Source organism: Aphelocoma coerulescens, chromosome 24, assembly GCF_041296385.1.
Source record: "Aphelocoma coerulescens isolate FSJ_1873_10779 chromosome 24, UR_Acoe_1.0, whole genome shotgun sequence".
Classification (NCBI taxonomy): domain Eukaryota; kingdom Metazoa; phylum Chordata; class Aves; order Passeriformes; family Corvidae; genus Aphelocoma; species Aphelocoma coerulescens.
Genome location: NC_091037.1, coordinates 1,494,308 through 1,512,083, shown reverse-complemented (window position 1 = coordinate 1,512,083; position 17,776 = coordinate 1,494,308). Strand labels below are relative to the sequence as shown.

The following is a 17,776-nucleotide window of genomic DNA, read 5'->3' as shown; positions in this document are numbered from 1 at the left end:
CTCTCTGCAGCTTTTGATTAATATGAGCACTAATACTATTAAGTTTGCTGTCTCTAAATTTCTTACTGCCTCTGTGTCTTAAAATACCCCAGTGGGGTGCAGGATATCTCTCTAAAATTGCTTTAAAGTTGCCTGGAGGCTTTTAGCAGTGGATTCCAGCAGCAGCATGGAGGCCAGGGAATGTTTGGCATTAAGTATTTCACTTTCACTAAAGGAATTTAGGGTGAGGAGGTGAAGTCAGTCCTGGCAGCATCTCTGTGCTCCCTCAGTCACGCCCCAAACCAGTGATGCCCCTCTGGTAACTGGGAGTTGGTGCAGCCGGAGGAATGGCTGCAGGTTAAATACAAATATCAAACACTGCCCTGCAAGCACAGAGCAAGGACAGACCCCTCATCTTCCTTCGGTGGAAGTTCTGCCTGTGGTCAGGATTTTCAGGGGGTTTGTGAGGACGTGGGAAGTGCGTGAGGAGACAGGAGTGTGTGGAATTATTCGTGGATGTTTGTTTGGGAAAGGGCTGAAAGCTCTCGAAGGTGAAGGTCTGTCCTCTGCCCCTTCAGCCCTGAGCTGTTGAGCTCTGGGCCAGGTGTGCCCGCAGTGGCTGCACCCCAGGGCATGGCCAGAGTTTGGGGGAAAATACCTGCAGTGCCTCAGGATGAATGGCAATAATTGGCAATACAGAGAACATCCTGCTCTGTTCTGTGCCGTGGGTTACTGCCCGTGTCCCTGAGCTTGTCTCACCGGCACAGGAAGCGTTTTGTTGGCCCAGATCCTTGGAATCAGGGAGATTGAAGTAAAGGGGTTACAGATGTCAGCATCTGGCTCACAGGTTCCTGCCCGTCCTGTCTCCAGCAGCCAGAGCATCTGATGGGCTGCAGTGGGGATAGAGGAAACTCGTAGTGTGCTTTCTTGGGTAGACGTTTTTCTCCTCCTTAGAGGGTTTTTCCTGATCTCTCTTTTTCCTCCCTTGTCCCTTTTTGCATTAAAAAACAGAGCTTCATCTTCAGAATCAGTTGCATTTCTCATGAAGTCAGCATTGACCAGGATTTCCTGGCACTCCTTTGTGTTGGATCTTGAGGGAGCAGGGAGAAAGGCAGGAGAATTTTGGTGTAAAATTGCCTTTTTTAGAATTACCTGTGGTGATCCTACACTGGTGTTTTGTCCCTTATACTCTTCTGGTGAGGTGACAGAGACGAGTATTGAGAATACTCCCCCAGGTCTGGAGTCCTGGCATGTGTGGATCTGGCTGGAAGTGAGCTGGGCTTTGGAGGGAAATCACAAGTCAGACGAAAGGAGAGCAGTGCAGTCAGCCAGGGGAGGGAGATGAAAGCAGGTTTGGGTTGTGTGATACCGCAGTGCTTTCATGTAAGGCTCTAGGAAATGATGCCCACAGCACCATGTGTCCATGGAATAACTGTTCCCAGCAGGAAAGGGATGGATTTTGTAGCTCATGGCATTGGCCAGGGATTGCAGCAGGGAAAAAGAGAGGAGAAAAATACATGTGGTTGTTTATGTGTCATCAAAGATTCTATTTTTGTGCATTTGAAATTGGCCTGGTGCACATGAACTGATACTGGAACTAACAGAGGTGACAAATGACATTTATTTGTAGAAACTTTGTCAGTCTCAGGGCCTGAGACCTTTAGCTCAGCACAGAGAGAAGTTTCAGGCCCAGAGGTCTGACACCTGAGATACCAGAGATGTTTTCTGTGCACTTGGCTGTTGGAAATGCTCAGGGTTTTACTCATTTATCAGCGCTTGTCCTGTACCTTCCAAGAAAACAGATGCTCCTGGAGAGTGGCAGGATGCAGCAGCAGGCACAGCCACGAGGGTGCCAAATTTACTCCCTTGTGCTTGTGCTGCAGAATCAGAAATGAGAGGAGGGAGTTGGTGCTTTAGAGCTTCCAGGCTGAGGCAGAAGCAGCAGGAGGGAGACAGGAGTCCATGGCTTTGTGTTTTCATGGATTAAGGGAGCAGGGGGGCTTTGGTGACAAACTGGAGAGGAGAACACCCAGCCTGGGGCGGGTGGGGTGGCTGCAGTCCCCTGGCAATCCCCCTAGATTTTACATTCCTTGTCTCCCTGCCAGTGGCATCCCCACACTCTTCTTGCATGTGGGAAATGGTTCTGGAATTTTCTTGAGGCAGGGTTTTCACTGCACTTTCCTCTCTTCGTGTGCCACATTCAGGTGGAATTTCTGAGCTTCCTTTTTGCCTGATTCAACTCTGAGCTCTGGATCTGTTCTTCCTTACCCCATTTCAGGGACACTGAGATAAAACCAGTATTGCTGAGAGAGCAGGAAGGGCTGGATTCTCTGACTGGAAGCTCTTGGGGAGGTTTCCTTGTTTTTTTCTTTGCATGCTGGCAAAACTTTTTAACCAGAGCTGGATCTCTGCAGTTCCCATTCTGGGGAGAAGCTTGACTTTGTTCTCAGATCCTTTGGTCCTTCTTTTCACGTTTTCCCCTTCTCCTGAGTGCTTTGAGCCGCTGCAGTGGGCCCTGTGTGACAGGGAACTCTTGGAATTGCCTCTGGTGGTCTCACCTGGCCTCAGGTGAGGCGATCCCCCCCAGTTCTGCAGGGTTGGCGTGAGGTAGAGTTGGTGCTGTCCCTTCGGGCTGCCCCGGGGGCTCGGGGCTGGGCCTCTGACGGCGTTCCCCTCTCGTGCAGACGCTGGACGGGCGGATCATCGTGCGCAGCCACGCGCGCGTGTCCTCGCTGACCCTCAAGGAGATCCAGTACACGGACGCGGGCGAGTACGTGTGCACGGCCAGCAACACCATCGGCCAGGACTCGCAGGCCATGTACCTGGAAGTGCAGTGTAAGCAGGCACGGCGGGCTGGGGAGGTGCACTGGTTTGAAAACAAACCAGTGGGAGGCACCAAGTCAGAATAACAATTTAATGGGGAAATTAAAGAAAAAAAGAAAAACTAAAAGAAAACACTGATTCAAATTGACAGTCAAGATACGACCTGACACCCTGTTAGTCAGCAGTCTGGTAGAAGGTTGGATGCAGTCCTCTGAAGTGGTGATCCTGTAGAAGAAAGGGTCTGCTCTTCCTCAGGTCCAGTGGTGGCTGTGTAGCTCCTGTCCTCTGGAAATCCAGTGGAGAAGGGTTGTCTCTGGTGTTCAGAATCTCAGATTATATCCAGGATGGGATGCTTGGTTCCTCCCTCTGGGTGGAGCATCTCACAATGGGGTAATGAGTCATGAGGCCAAGCGTTGATTAGGCTCGTTAACAGAAGATAGTCCGGAGGGAGTTATCTGGGAGTCATCAACAAAAGAGAGTCCGGAGGGAGTTATCTGGGAGTCATGGGCAGGACAATGATGGGCCATTAACAGCGAGATAGTCTGGGGGGAGGAGGCAAGGAAACACTGCCCCACCTGATTTCCACAGCTCATGAGGATGGTAATAGAATACACCTCAACCCAGGACAGGAGGTTTACAGGGAGCTGGTTTATTCCCTGTCCCTTCCCTGTGTCCCAGCATGTGTGAGGTGCTGAGGCTGAGGCCGTGGAAGCAACTCAGTCTGGTAAAAGGCTCAGTCTGAGATGTTGCAGGGTGGTGGCTCCGGCTGTCTGCAGCTGGGATGCTCTTTGCACCTCACCACGGATCTGCTGCAGTCCCATTTGGTGGGAAGCAAAGTTCTGCCCTAGAACAACTTTCCTGGCACAGTTTCCCAGATCCATCCTGCTGCCCGCTCCTCCCACGCTGCGCAGGAGCAGCTTTGGGGCTGAGCAGGTTTGTTCTTTATGCCCTTCAGCAAAAGACACTCCCCATCCCCCTGGAAGAGAGGACAGCTCCCATTTCCTATATTAGGTTCCCTTTCCCGCATTAAGGTGGACTCCAGCCAAGGGATCCTCACAGTGAGGCTGCCTGGGCTGCTTTGGGAGCTTGGCTGGCTCCAATTGCTTTCCCAAATGTGTCTTTCAGATGCCCCCAAGCTCCAGGGCCCTGTGGCCGTGTACACCTGGGAAGGAAACCAAGTGAACATCACCTGTGAGGTGTTTGCCTACCCCAGTGCTGTCATCTCCTGGTTCCGGGACGGGCAGCTCCTTCCCAGCTCCAACTACAGCAACATCAAGATCTACAACACCCCCTCAGCAAGTTACCTGGAGGTGAGGAAAGCCAGGAGGGCTCAGTGCCATGCAGTAACTGATGTTGAAGGAATTAAGTGTCGTCCTGTTGGTGGAAGTGAAGTTGGGTGGTGTTTCTAGCATATAAACGCTGAGAAGTATCAGGTCATAGAAGATAATCAGGCAACAAGAGGACACAGCCCCTCCTTGCCTCTGATCTTTGCCCACAGCAGTTCTCTCCCCCATGGACAGCCCTGGGAGCACAAACACCTGGATTTTATTGTAGCTTCTCCCCAGCTAAATGCAGGGTGCCTTGGCAGAGTGGAAAAGGGTTTTGTGATCAGAGCTTGAGCCTGCCTTCCCCTCACAGGTGACCCCAGACTCGGAGAATGACTTTGGGAACTACAACTGCACTGCTGTGAACCGCATCGGGCAGGAGTCCTCCGAGTTCATCCTGGTGCAGGCAGGTGAGCCTGGAGGGCAGGGGACGTGTCAGCAGGTGGCAGAGTGGCCCTGCTTTGCTAGTTTGTGCTGCTGGGGTAGCAGGAGAGGCTGTTCATGGATCTCGTGTTGGGTTGGAGCTGCTCAGCATCTCTGTTCCCTTGTTTCTCAGGGGCTCGTTCTTCTCTGTGCTCCCAGAGCGCTTTGTCAGAGCTGTGGTCTTTGATTTATGCACCCCAAATCAGCAAAATCCCCTCCTGGCAGCTGTAATGCAGGACCTGAGCCTCAGAGCTGTGCTGGCCCCTGGGAGGGCCTCCAGGGCTGCCACAGAGGCAGATTGGGAGCGGTCGAGCTCTGCATTGCAGTGCCCTGTGGAAGGGGCTGTGGGCACAGAGCGGCACCCAGGATGCCTTTGCTGCACTGCCCTGGTTGTTTTGTTTTGGAGAAGGGACTGGGAGTCTCCAGCCCCTTAGAGAGGAGACAAAATGAAGAGCTGTGCACTAATTAACATTGTCAAAAGCTGCCTAAACACTCTCCGAGCCTCAGCCCTGCCCTTCTCCTCTGCTGTATGCTGCCAGGGGGTGTTTGGTGTTCCCAGCTGCCACTGAAGCTCCCTTCCCAGTTCCCTGTGTCTCACTGGCTGTTGTCCCTTCTCCCCAGACACCCCCTCGTCCCCGTCCATCGGCAGAGTGGAGCCCTATTCCAGCAGTGCCCAGGTGGAGTTCGACGAGCCCGAGGCCACGGGCGGGGTGCCCATCCTCAGGTACAAGGCGGAGTGGAGGGCCCTGGGCGAGGTCGAGTGGCACTCCAGGCTCTATGATGCCAAGGAAGGTAGGAAGGACAGAAAAAGCTGGTTCCTTACGCAGCTGCACTGAAAAAAAAGTGACTTTCCTTTAGGGAAAAGCCGGGGAGGGTGGAGGGTTTGGGTTGGAGGCCCCAGACAGGTTTTTAAACATTTGCTGGGAGTGACACCTGGAATTTTCAAGTGGAAATGAGAGCTGGGCTGTGCTGAGAGCTCTGTCACAGACCTCTCTGAGCAAGGTGACGAACCCTGTGCTTGGAATAAAAGTTTTCACTTGCTGCTTCCCACAGGAGGCTTTTCAACCCCCATCTGTCACCCTTTAGTCCCCCTTGGAAAATAAGCCCTGCTATTCCAGCAGCAAACCTGTCTTGTTGAAGCGATCTATAGCAGTGCTCACAGCATAAAATCCATCTTGGAGTCAAATGAATCAAAAGAATTTCGATTTGAGGAGGACTGTGGAAAGGAGAGTTCTACTCCACAGCTGAATTTTTCACCACCAATCCTGTGCGGAGCTGAAATTTTTGTTTTAGGTCCCCGCTGGAGTGATGGGATCCCAGCTAGAGTCAGGTTTATTTGTCTCTTTTCTCCCTGCGTAGGGAAAACAAGAGTTTGTTTCTTTCCTTCTTTGAGTCCTGAGCTTTTCTTTGCCTTTTCCTCCCCTTGTTTCTGCCCCAGCCAACGTGGAGGGGATGGTGACCATCACGGGGCTGAAGCCTGAGACCACCTATGCCGTGAGGCTGTCAGCAGTCAATGGCAAGGGCGTGGGGGAGCTCAGCCTGCCCGCCGAGTTCAAGACACAACCAGTTCGTAAGTACAGCCCAGCCCCCTCTGCTTCTCTCTCCTGGACCTCCCCAGGGAATCTCTGCCATGCATGGATCACACCTTTTCTCTCTCACAGACCTGGCTGCACCCTCTGTTTTCTCTGTGGTTTTGGGTTGTAGTGGATTTTGTTGATAATTAAATCTTCTGTGAAGGGAGGAGGCAGAGGGATTGTTCTTTTTGCACTGGTTGGTGTTTCCAGTTCAGCCTTGGTGTTGCCAAAGAGAAGGGACTGTGGAAAGGAGAATTTCAATGAGAAAAAGCAGCTGAGAAGGGTTTTGGTCACAGAGAATGTGATGGCACTGTCACAAGGCTGGTTTGTTTTGCAGATTAAGGTGTTGAGCACAGGACTGGCCTTGGGTTGTGGAAGGAGAAGGGAGGGAGGGTTGCTCTGTTCTGCACATCCTGCTTTGAGATGCCCATGCAGCACTTGAGGGGATTCCATGGATTCCTCAGGCTCTTCTCTGCTCTCCCTGGGCCCTCTTCCATGTTCTGCTGTGCCCAGCACTGTCCTCCTGTTCGGGAAGGAATTAAAACCAGGGAGTTCTTCAAGGTGGGAAGGAGGAAAAGAGGAAAAAACCGAAAAGAGTGGAGTGAGCAGTGGAGATGTGACCAAAGCAGGCAGGCAGAGGTGGTTCTCCCGTGGCTCTTCTTTCCCGTTGCCCCTGCATTCAGCCCTGCACCTGTCATTCCCAGCCCTGTGTAGCTGCTCTGTAGCTCTGCTGGAATTCTCTCTCCAGACCCCCCTGCTGGACCCGGGGCTGGCACTTCCCAGCCCACCCCGAGCATGTCTGGAGGCCCCTGAGCCGTGCCTGGGCTCCACTTTGCCACCTTCTGCCCATCACTGCTGAGCAGGACACACTGGGATTGGGATTTTCCAGCTCCATATTCTCTGTCTCCTCACATCCTCTACGTTTATTTTTTGTGTGTGTGTCTATCTCTTTTTATTTTGTTTTTGGTCTGTGTCCCATCCGTGGATAAACTGCAGGCATCCCTCACCCACGTAAGTGCTCTCTGCATTTCTTTCACTCTCTCTTTGTGTTTTTAGAGTGTTCCTCTAACACCCAGAACTTTTAGCTTTTAATTTAGTGCCTTTTTCCCCTCAGGGGCTTTAGGATTGCAGTAACTGGTAGTGTCCATTTCCTAACAACACTGACTCTGGAGTAGTCACTGTGCTGTGTTTTAGACCAGAATTAGGGTTAACTCTTTGTCTGTGCTCTAAAGCATGCAACTGAAATATTTAATGTAGTGATTATCTAATAATAATAATAATAATAATTATAGTTAGCTTGTTGACTACAGAGTGGAGTAGTGGAAGGCTTCATATTTATGAGTCCATTAAAAATTGTTCAATTTTAATGATATTGAGATAGTTCAGGGAAATCAATTCAGCTAAATTGCAGATCTGGTTTAGACCAGAGCCAGACAAAAACTTCAAAATTTTGAGTATCTCCACAATTTTGAATGCACAAATTTTTTCAAAAATCAGATTTTTTTCCTCTTCTCACTGATAATTTTTACCACTGGCCAGTCTTCCAGCCCTTGTGTAGATTGAGTAATTAAATAAATAAATCTCATACTAAGTTTTAAAAAAACCCACATGTTCCCCCCTCCCCAGTGCAGAATGAGTCAGAAATGTGATGGATCTGTGTAACTGGGAGTGAAACACTGGGATGGCTCCAGAGCTTTGTGCCTTTCCAATCAGAGCTGATCAGTGGAGCTAAAGAAACCTCTTCATCCCACTGAGCATTATTCCATTTATCAATGCATCCTTGTGGGGAGCTGCTGCTGTTCCCAAGATTACAAGGACAAGCTCAAAGGAGCTGCTGTCACATTCTTTGAGATTCCTGAAGTAAAAAACAGGAGAGGTTTCTTTCTATTTTTATTTTTAACCCGAATTTTGAATCACGCTTGTGCAGTTCCCCCTTAAAGATTGCACTGGACAAAAGCTTGGATTTAGTGGAGCAGGAAGGGGAAGGATGGATGGACAGATGGACAGGCAGGATTGCAAATTGCAGTAGTTAGGGAGGCACCTGGGAGGCATTTCCAGAATACTTGTGCAGCCTGAAATTGTTTGGAGCCTGTTAATTCCAGGAGAAATAATTCCATGAGGCTGATCGTGGTCAGGGTTAGAGGCTGAGGGTTGGGGCCCTTCTGAATTGGAGATAACCAACAGCCCCTCAGGGAGGGCAGGGCTGGGGATCCACATCAGTGCTGCAGGAAGAGGGGAAAATCCAGTTGAGAAGAGAGGAAAAAGAACATTAAAGGCTCTGTTTCAGCCCCACCGCCAGACCTGTCTGCCCAGCCTCATGGCCCTCACCTGGGGACAGGTAGGTGGTTTTGCAGAACATTCCATCACTTTTGTACTGGAGTCTTTTGCTTTATTTTTTAAACTTTCATGTGGCAATGGGCTGTCAACCAGTCTGTGCTCCCCAGCTGCAGGGTAAGTTCCAGTTCTTCCTCCTTTAACCCATTTTTCATTTACAAATCCATCCTGCTCTTCCAAGCTTTGCAGCTGGGATCATCCTGGGCATTGTGTCCTCCAGTTCTCTCTCTGCTCCTTCCCGGAGCCCATCTCGGATCCTGACTGAGGAAATGGCACCACAGAAATGCCCTTTTTTTCCATCTCTGCTGGAATTCCAGTCACCTCTTTGTGGGCAGAGTCAAAAGCAGGAAGAATTTGTGTCTCCCCCCCAAGTGTGATTTGAAGGTCACAAAGATGTTTCAGGAATTTTACAGCTCAGATTAACCAAAGCCACTCGTTTTCCTTGCCCTATTATTTCAACTTTCTGTCTGAATGTAAAACCTGACACAGTTTTTAATGCCTGCTGGGATAAGTCTGAAGTCATTTTGATTTATTTAATTTCCCTCAATAAGTAAAAGCAGTTTCTGTCTATCTTAGAGGGCCTCTCCATGAGGTAATTAGTGATAATTATGTATTATCCTGGCACAGATGAGAATTCTGGGGGTTGGGAGAGCGTCTGAGTTGACCTGGCTTTCTATTTTCATTTTAACAATTCGCTGCTTTTCTTAGTTTCATTTTCCTTATGACTCTGAAGCCAAACAAAGGCCTGGGGAGCAGGGGGAGTTTTTGGGCCCAGAGTGTGTTCAGCGTGTGTGTGCTGTGTGCGGGGCTGGTACCGAAACATCTCCGTGTACAAACCCCCAAGCCTACAAACCAACACTAAAATCACCCCCACATTCCACATCTTCTCATTTCCTGGGTTTTGGCAGCATTTTGCAGGATTCCCTTCCCTTGGCTCACCTTATTTCTCTTTCTTCAGCCAGTGCTGCTGCCCCCACGTCCCGTGCAGCAGAGAGTGAGTATGGCAGGAGGGGTTTGCTCCTGTGTGCTCTGCATGATCTCCTCACTGAGTGTGGTGCACTTCTAACACCCCTGGCTGTTTTCCTGCTTCCCTGGAGGTTTTTCCCCCCACATCTCTCTCCCTGGGGCTGCTCTGCAGCTTCCCAAGGTCTGGTTTACCCTCCTCGTGTCCCCGCAGTTCTCTGCCTGTTGGAGGCACAGCAGTGAGAATTCTTTTGGTTTTAAAGGTTTTGTGGGCACTAACAGAGAAATCCCTCCCAGCTCGTGTCCCTCCTGCTGGGTTCTTCCCAGGATGTGTGGAAGCAAAGACATTCCTTGTCCTTCTGCCCTGGAGATCCTGGTGTCAGTGCTTGCACAGTCTGTGCTCTGGGGAGTGCAGGCTTCTCTCCAAACTCATTTATTTCCTGAGGTGCTCACATCTTTAGGGTTCTTAGACCAATTTTCCTCCTCTCTCTTTGTTCCCTGGGTGTCATGCGGGGAGGAGGGGGGTCCTCAGGAATTGCTCCTAGAGGCCTCCCAAATATTCCGTTAATGGGCTGGTTGGGGCCAAAAGGGGGGGTAAAACTGGGGATTTGGAGCTCCAGGACGCTTCAGGATGAAGAAAGCCTCAGGGCAGGCTGCCTTCCCTGTCCCCTGGAGGGCCCTGGGGCTGCCAGCACCCCCCTCCCTGCGGGCAGGGCTTGGCAAAGAGCAGCAGGGCAGGATTTCTGCAGCCTCTGTGGGTGACACCCGCCTGCCACGCGGCCTCGGTGTCACCCTCACCTCCCTCCTCATTAAACCTCCTCTCTTCCCCTCCTGTCACCCCTGGCCCTGCCTCTCCCCCTGATTCCCATGGAGTGCCTCACCTTGACTGTGTCCTGTCCATCCTTCCTGTTTCCATAGCAACCCAGCCTCCCGCCGCATCCCAGAGCTCAGCGGCACCGAGTGAGTAGCTGGGGACGGCTCCCCTTGCTCTGGAGTGCTGCCTGTGCTGCTGGAGCCCCGGCTCCAGGGAGTTCCAGGGCTCTGTGGCATTGTTTGGTGTCTGTTAACAGCAGTTTGCTGTGTGAGCATGTTGAGAGCCCAGCATGGTGCCACTCTTGCCCCTCTGCCCCTCATTCCACCGAGCACGGGCTGAAAAATGGGAATAAGAGATTTAGAAGAAGCACAGAGAGGGAGAGGAAGAGGAAAAAAAAAAAACCCACAGATTACCGTTTCCAAAACGAATGTTTTCCTTTCCTGTTTCCCATTTTAGTGATAAAGCTGCCTTTGCAAAAGGCAAAATAATTTCCTTGCTGCCCTACCTCGCTCTGTTTGCTTTGAATATAGGGAGATACAGTTGGTATTAAAATTAGGGATATTGGAGGCTGGAAGAAGATGCAAATGAGGAGGTAGAATATCCTGCAGGAGAGATCCCAGCTTAGCCTCAGTGCCCTGCTTGCCTTAAAAGAGGTCTCAGACCTCCCAAGGAATCCCAGTCTGAGGTGGGAACTGGATTCAGACTCACTTGGTGGTTGGGTGGTCAAGGAAGAAGAAGAAAAACACCTAAGAAAGATCTGAGTTTACCTGGTGCATGTGTGTGTTTGGAATTTGCAATAATAAAAAGTGTGTTTGTGGGAATCAGAGGTCACTGAGGTATTTACCTAAGGGGGTTAGAAATGGTTCATTGCTTCTGAATGGAAAACACTAAAAGCATGAAGTGTGGGATGATTCTGGGGGTTGGGATGGAGGGAGAGTATGGCCAGTCACAGGAATTTATAATTAATTATAATTAATGCTGCATTTATGACTGGCATGTTTCATGGTCTTACATGTGGCTTTACATGTCCTGTGTCTGCCAGTGCCCACAGCCAGCGCGTTCCTTGTGCAGCAATTTTTATTTATGAAGTGCCAAACCCCAATCCCTGACGCACTCAGGTGCTGAAGAGACCTTTTAATTCCTGTCAGACTTGGAGGATGGGCTGGAGAGGACAAAGGGCAGGGGCTGCTAATCATTCTTTATTCCTTAGGAGGCAGAGACTCCTCCTGGCTGTTCATGTGTGGGCTGGAGACAGCTTCCCTTGGAGGGAAAACGTTGGGTTCATGTTTTACAGAACATTTTGTTCCTTAAAAAAAAAAAAAAATCTTTGCCCAGAAAAGATCCTAAGAGCTAATTACTGATAAACATTTTCCACAGTTTTTTGCTGTGGGGGCTGTGTGTGGAGGAGGAGGAGGGGTGTCGGCTTTTTGAGGGTGAAAGTTTCTCTTTTCACCTGCACTGAAGTTCAGGCTCTGCTCTGAGCAGGAGCAGGGCTGTTATTTGTGTATTCACTGCATTTATGCAGACAGTGCCCACATTTGTATGCTGGGTTGTGCTGCAGCCTGTGAAAATGTGAAATTCAACAGCAGAGGAAGGGCACTGGCATGGGGCAGCTGCTCCTCTAGCTCTGCATCATTTAATTACTGCTGCTGCTGTGAGTGATCTGTGCTCTCCCCTTGCCTCACCTCGGGAGTTCAGTGAATGAAACCAGGAGCAATTAGGAAATGAGAGCTGCTCTGTGGCACCAGAGGCAGGGACAGAAACCTAATGAGGCCGCAGAGTTTTCTTCACTGCATTTTGGGGCTTGGGCTTGGTGGGATCAGTGGCGTGTGGGAGATGTCTGTAGGCATGGAAGAGGTTTGGGAATGTGGCTGCTTGGATTTAACCCTCTGAGGCTGCTCCAGTAAATAGTTCTGTACCAGTTTTGATGTTTTCCTTGCAGCTCTCTCCGCTCTGGGATCTGTTTTGCCTTGCAATGGTTGAGCTCACTTGAAAACGGGGATTTTTTTTCAGGTTGGACGGGGCTTGGAGCAACCTGGGATAGTGGAAAGTGCCCCTGCCCAGGACTGGATAATCTTTAAGGTTCTTTCCAATCCAAGCCATTTTATTTTATTTATGCTGCTAATTCTGCCCTTGGTCTTTACCTAAAGCTTCCTCTCAAGAGTTCAGGCAGCCTCTCTTTTCTGTTTTGAAATCTCAGGTTACGCTGAGCTTACTGGGGTTTGGGAGATGTTTCTTCCTGACCAGAAGACACTGATTTTCCTTGCAGGCAATCTCACAGTAACTCTTAAACCTCCCTCCTTCACAGTGCCCAGAGTTCTGTGAGCCTGTGTTCAAAGAGAATGGATTGAGAGCTTGGCTGTAACAAATGGATTTTACATTCTGTGCCATCAGTTTTTTCCCACTAATGGTCTGTCCTTAATCTTGTCAGAGACAAGCACCCAAAAGATTAAGGGTTTAATTCTCTATACATCAAATTAACAGGGAACTACCAGAGCACTGTGGAGTAGCCTCATTAGGATGAGACAGAGGCACGAGCATGAGAAATGCGAGTTATGAAGTGATTTGGGAAGGGGAGCAGAGCTTGGGCTCAGTGCTCTGCTCCGAGCTGGCAGCTGATTTTTCCTCATTCCCTGCCACTCTCCCTGCACTCCTCCATCTCTCCCAGCAGCTGCTGCCTTCCTTGGGCCCTGTTGGTGATGGATTGCCCTGTCCTGGCTGGCAGAGCCCCCCTGCACACCCCAACCCCTCGGTGTCACTGCTGGGTGGCCCCCACTGACCCCAATCCAGCCGCAGCTCCTGGATGGAAATCTGTCCTTGGGAATGGTCACCCTCAGCAGGATTTACTCCTTTGCAGTTGTTGTTGTTGTTTAGGAGCACGTTTGTGCTGCAGAGGGAGGGCACACCAGTGTGGGGTGCCAAGGTTTGTCCTCGTTTTGGGCTGATTTTGACCCTTTTGCCTCCGCTGCCCCGGAATAACAATATTCCCTTTTTCTTCCCAGCAGTTTTGTGGATTCCTCCAGCAGTCCTGGCACACACTACAGTGATTTTAGTTCCTTTTGTTCTTTCTATGACTAAGCAGTGACGCAGCTGTGCCTAACACAAGGCTATAACTCAGTGCTTGCTGTGGTTTAATATTCTTATTTTCCAGGCGGTTTTACTGTCCCCCCCGGTGTTTCTGATATATGCTGGCTAATTTAATTTTGCTCCTATTTTATTTACTCTGTAATTCTGTTGTGGATTTTTTTCCCTTGCCCATTGTTTACATCAGTTTTTTAATTTTTTTGTATTTTCCATGTGACCTCCTCCACTTTCCTTTCAACCAAACTCATGTGCGTGCGTATCATGTGAATTTGTCATGTGGCTTGCATGGTGCTGATGATGTCGTCCTCGCTGGTGAACAGAAGGTAAAATACTTTGTTCTGATTGGTTGCCTAGATTTTTGGGGTGAGGATTCCCCTCCGGGATCTCCAAATTCCAAAAAAAAAAAAATCCTTTCCCACCGAGCCTTTTTGGAGGAGTTGCTCGTCACTGTCTGCATGGGAAGAACTCGACTTCAGGTTGCTGCACTGAGCTGGAAAAAACTTGCAGGGAAAACAGGAAAAAAACCCCAAAAAATCACTTGGCTCAGTCATTTGCTTCTGCATTCTCAGAGTCCTGCAAGGAACTGTCCTAGGACGGTGCTAAAAAACCTCTGGAATGAACACCAAAGGCCAAAATCCTTTTGCCTCTCAGGGTACCAACCACAGACTCGAATTTGATGGGAGGTTAAGGCTCAGATCCTGGGAGCACCCTCTCTCCTGTTGCTTTAGCAGCATTTTGACCCTATAAAACACACATTTACAGAGGGATATGTGCACACATCCACACTGTACATGTTTAATAGCCTTCCAAAATAATCCTGAATTCCTTATGAAATCTGGTTATTGGGAAGCGTATCACAATTTGATTTAAGAAATAATTTTCTTTTTATTGTGAATGAAACTTAAGCGTAGCTAGGATGAGAGCTGTATTATAAAATACTCTATATAACATGCTATTATAAAATACTCTATATAAAATGCTACATGCATAGAATAGCACACACAGAGTTCCTGCTGGGAGCCAGACCTCACACAGTTCACATCAGAGGTGCTGCTGCACTTTTCCTGCCAGAGCCCCTCGTTCCTCCCACGGAGTCTCTGGGAGCCTGGCAAGAGTTGAACCTGAGCTCAGCTCGCAGGAGCTGCTGATCCTCATCAAATCAAGAAGCAAATGATTGACCCTGGCACTTCCTGGAGATGGGATCAGTCTCCAGCAAAGTGTGGGGTGGTGAAGAACAATTCCTGCAGCGTTGTGATTTTTACAGCTTCACTCTGTGCACGATCTCGGCGGAGGGAGGGAGGGAAGCTCCTGCTTTTCTGCTGCCCCAGCCAAACAAGGAACTGTGAGAATCAGGCAGCAATTGGATTTTTACAATCCAGGAGTTCTGGAATCACCTTTTTGTCTGGAACCACCCCCAGGAAAGGATTTAGGCTGGGGTTTGCCAGGAAAACAAAACTAACACCAGTAACCTTCCCACATGACTGCATGCACAGAAGGACCCTGTTCCCGGTCTCTTCCCTCTGGTGGAATTCCAGGAGGATGGGAGACGTGGCTGTCTCGTTTCTGCACGTTCTGGTTTTGTTCTTATTTCTGCTGCTGCTGTTTGCTTCCCTCGTGTGCCCCCTGACCCCCAGCCTGTTCTTTCTCGGTGTTTTTGCCCCTCGTGGAGGCTCTCCCTGGTGTCTGTTCCCAGTCCTGTTTACGTGGTGCTCAAAGATGGCAGAAATCAGCCCTTTCCTCGTTCCTCTGCTGCCAAAATTGCCAATTCTCCTCTCTGAGCGCAGGGAGGATGCAGGACCTTTCCTTGCTGCCAGCTGGGCGAGGGTTTAAACTCAGTTTAAAGTGCAGATTTTTCCTATTCTCTTCTCTCCCCACCTCAAGTTGCACCCACTCCTGGTGCTTGTGGCACCTCTGAAAAACATAATAAAAACAAGAACTTCTGAAATCCAACAGACCAGTGTTAGGGCAGGGAAGCACTGAAGAGAAACCAAAGGGTTGAGAGGATAGCAGGAAACATTTCCTGCTTCCCTGCAGCAGGAGAGGATTGGTGCTAATGGCTTAGCAGGGAGTGGATGAAAAATAAATTGGAAATGTAGTGGCTCAGAGCACTGCCCTCAGCTCCCCTCTCACCAGCAGGTTTGGGAAGCCACTCAGGCTTTGGGAGCCTGGAGAAAAGTCCTTATTTCACTGATCAGACTCACCCTGAGTTCATTTGGAGCCCAGGGAGGGGATGGCTGAGCTCCCCCTGGGTTGTGAGCCCTGGCAGGGGCACTGCAGGGATGGGATTCCCAGCACAGCAAAGGCTGCTGCCTTCCTGCGAGTTAAACCTGGCTGCTGGGAAGGAAGGCAGAGCTTCTCCACAGGTAAAGCACCTGCTGGGGGCCTTTTGTCCTTTGCTGAGTGTCCTGGGGGTGAAGTTTGAGCGTGGCTCAGCCTGAGTCCCTCGGCGCTGTCACTGGGAGCACAAGGTCCTGCACCCCTCCTGCTCAGAGAGGGTTTTAATCAGATATTTGAGGATTATACAGGGGAAATCTGGACTCTGTGGAGCTGCTGGCTCTCAGCCAGCCAAGCAGCAGCATCATGTGGGGTCCTCAAAGGATTGCCCTGTTTTAAAGGCTCTGAGGAGGGTGGGACAGGCCGATTTCTGCCGTGTGTGAACGGAGCTGCCCTGGCATGAAGCACCCCTGTAATGCTGGTTTGCTTTGCAGCCCCGTGCTGCAGGGAGGATGCATGGCTGAGCATGAGTCCCTTCTCTAACCTGCTGCTGACCACCTTCTCTCTTCAGCTACTCACATTTTCACTCATTATAGGGTTGCTGATTCTGCTGGACTAAACTTTTCCCACTAAACTTCTTCCTCCTCTGTTTGACACACTAACCCAGTTTTAATTTTACAGCCCTGTGTCTGGATTGCATCCACCTGCTTGAGATAAATTAAATAAACGTGTATTTATGGAGAGAAAGCTGTTCTTTACCAGGGCTTGCACTGCTCCACCTGTTGGTTTTCAGCCCTTAGGAGTGTTATTTTATTTGAAGAGAAATGTTTCTCAAAGCAGAAATGAATTTAAAGTATTGGGGGAGGAAGGAGTGAATCAGGAGCTAGAAATTAGGTAATTCAGAGTGAAGAAAAGGTAAGAAAAGTTTCGGCAAAGCAAGTAATTAATCAGGGGAATGGCTGTGTCTAAAGTACAGCAGCATCTCTGACATTTAAAATCAAAAATAAGCATCTTTCCAAGGGTGTTCCTATTAGTCTTGGTGCTCAATCACTGGGAAAAAAAATCCAGCCTGTGTTGGATAAAAGGTCAGATTCTGCAAGTGCAGTGTTCCCTTAGCACTTCAAAATCTCTGTACTCATTACTAATTATCTCGGAGCTAGAGGGGACCAAGGAGATGCTGGTCTTGTTCTGTCCATCTGCCACAAATATGGCAGGAATTCAGCACTGCTGCTCAGGGGGTCTCGGGTGGCTCAGGGTTCACCCAGGGCAGCAGCCAGGAGTGCCCCTGCCTGTTCTGGGAGCTGCTGTGGGGCACAAAGTGACAGAACCAGGCATTTGCTCCTGGGATCTGTGAATTATCAGTGCCTAACCACGACACAGTTAGTGCAGAATAGCTCCTTCCAGTCAACTCCACAGTCAAAAGCAGGGACTTTGTGGTGCTGTTTGTCTTTTGGGATTGAGGGTAAAAATGGAATTGCTTGTTTAACTGATATGTTCAGTATGGCCAGCTGAGGATGAAGCTCTCCTGTTTATTTGTGCCTTAAACCAGCCTTGTGTCACCTTTTTATGTTCAGCGTACACTAAGAAAGCTGTCCCAGGGTGGAATCCACATCTGGAATGTCCAGGGGGTGTGTGGGAGCCTTGTGATGGGGATAAAGGCAAGGAAAGGATTTGGAAAAGAAAAAATACAACCTGGAAAAAAGGAGTGTTGCCTCTCTACATCCGTCAGAGGAGCTGCTGTGTTGTGAAACACAAATGTGTGTGTCCCACTCTCCTGGAGTGTGATTGATTCCCTTCTTGGAACAGTGCAAGGAAAGGGAATGCATCTTCAATCACACTTTCAGCCCAGGTCTCACAGTTTTCCCATGGGTATTTCACCAAAAAATTGTGCTCATACTCCTTTGAAAGGGAGGAGGAAGGGGAGAGGGCTTCAAATTCCTTCTGAAGATGAACTTCTGGAGGATGTTGGAAGATGCATCTTCCTCTGGCCACTCAGGAATGCCTGTGCTGCCCATGAGTAGCTGGACACAAATCCAGGGGGTGTGAATATGGAATCAGACCTTCTGTACTTGGCATTTTTAGCAGAGGTGCAAGGTGGGATTGGGATCCTCCCGTGGTGTGGAGGAATTGAGTAGGAGAAGCAGTTTGGGAGCTGTGGGTTGCAGGGATGGGGCTGTAAATCAGTGTGCCCTGCAGAAGGAAGGGACATTTCCATTTTCTGCTGATGGCAGGGGTGCAGTTTG

At 49.7% G+C, this 17,776-nt stretch overlaps 1 protein-coding gene across 11 annotated transcripts in view; it reads left to right on the top strand.

The window, feature by feature from the left end:
* NCAM1 (neural cell adhesion molecule 1) overlaps positions 1–17,776 on the top strand; it is an 85,515-nt gene that overhangs the window by 51,958 nt on the left and 15,781 nt on the right. For 4 of the 11 annotated variants that reach the window (XM_068994529.1, XM_068994533.1, XM_068994528.1 and 1 more), the window contains 8 exons: positions 2,664–2,814; positions 3,928–4,112; positions 4,441–4,537; positions 5,172–5,342; positions 5,989–6,120; positions 7,121–7,135; positions 8,412–8,462; positions 9,417–9,452. In XM_068994529.1, coding sequence (XP_068850630.1) covers positions 2,664–2,814; positions 3,928–4,112; positions 4,441–4,537; positions 5,172–5,342; positions 5,989–6,120; positions 7,121–7,135; positions 8,412–8,462; positions 9,417–9,452 — 838 coding nt within the window. Of the gene's footprint in view, positions 1–2,663; positions 2,815–3,927; positions 4,113–4,440; positions 4,538–5,171; positions 5,343–5,988; positions 6,121–7,120; positions 7,136–8,411; positions 8,463–9,416; positions 9,453–10,339; positions 10,382–13,639; positions 13,643–17,776 lie in introns of all 11 variants that reach the window. The other 7 variants (XM_068994534.1, XM_068994532.1, XM_068994536.1 and 4 more) reach the window with 4 other exon arrangements.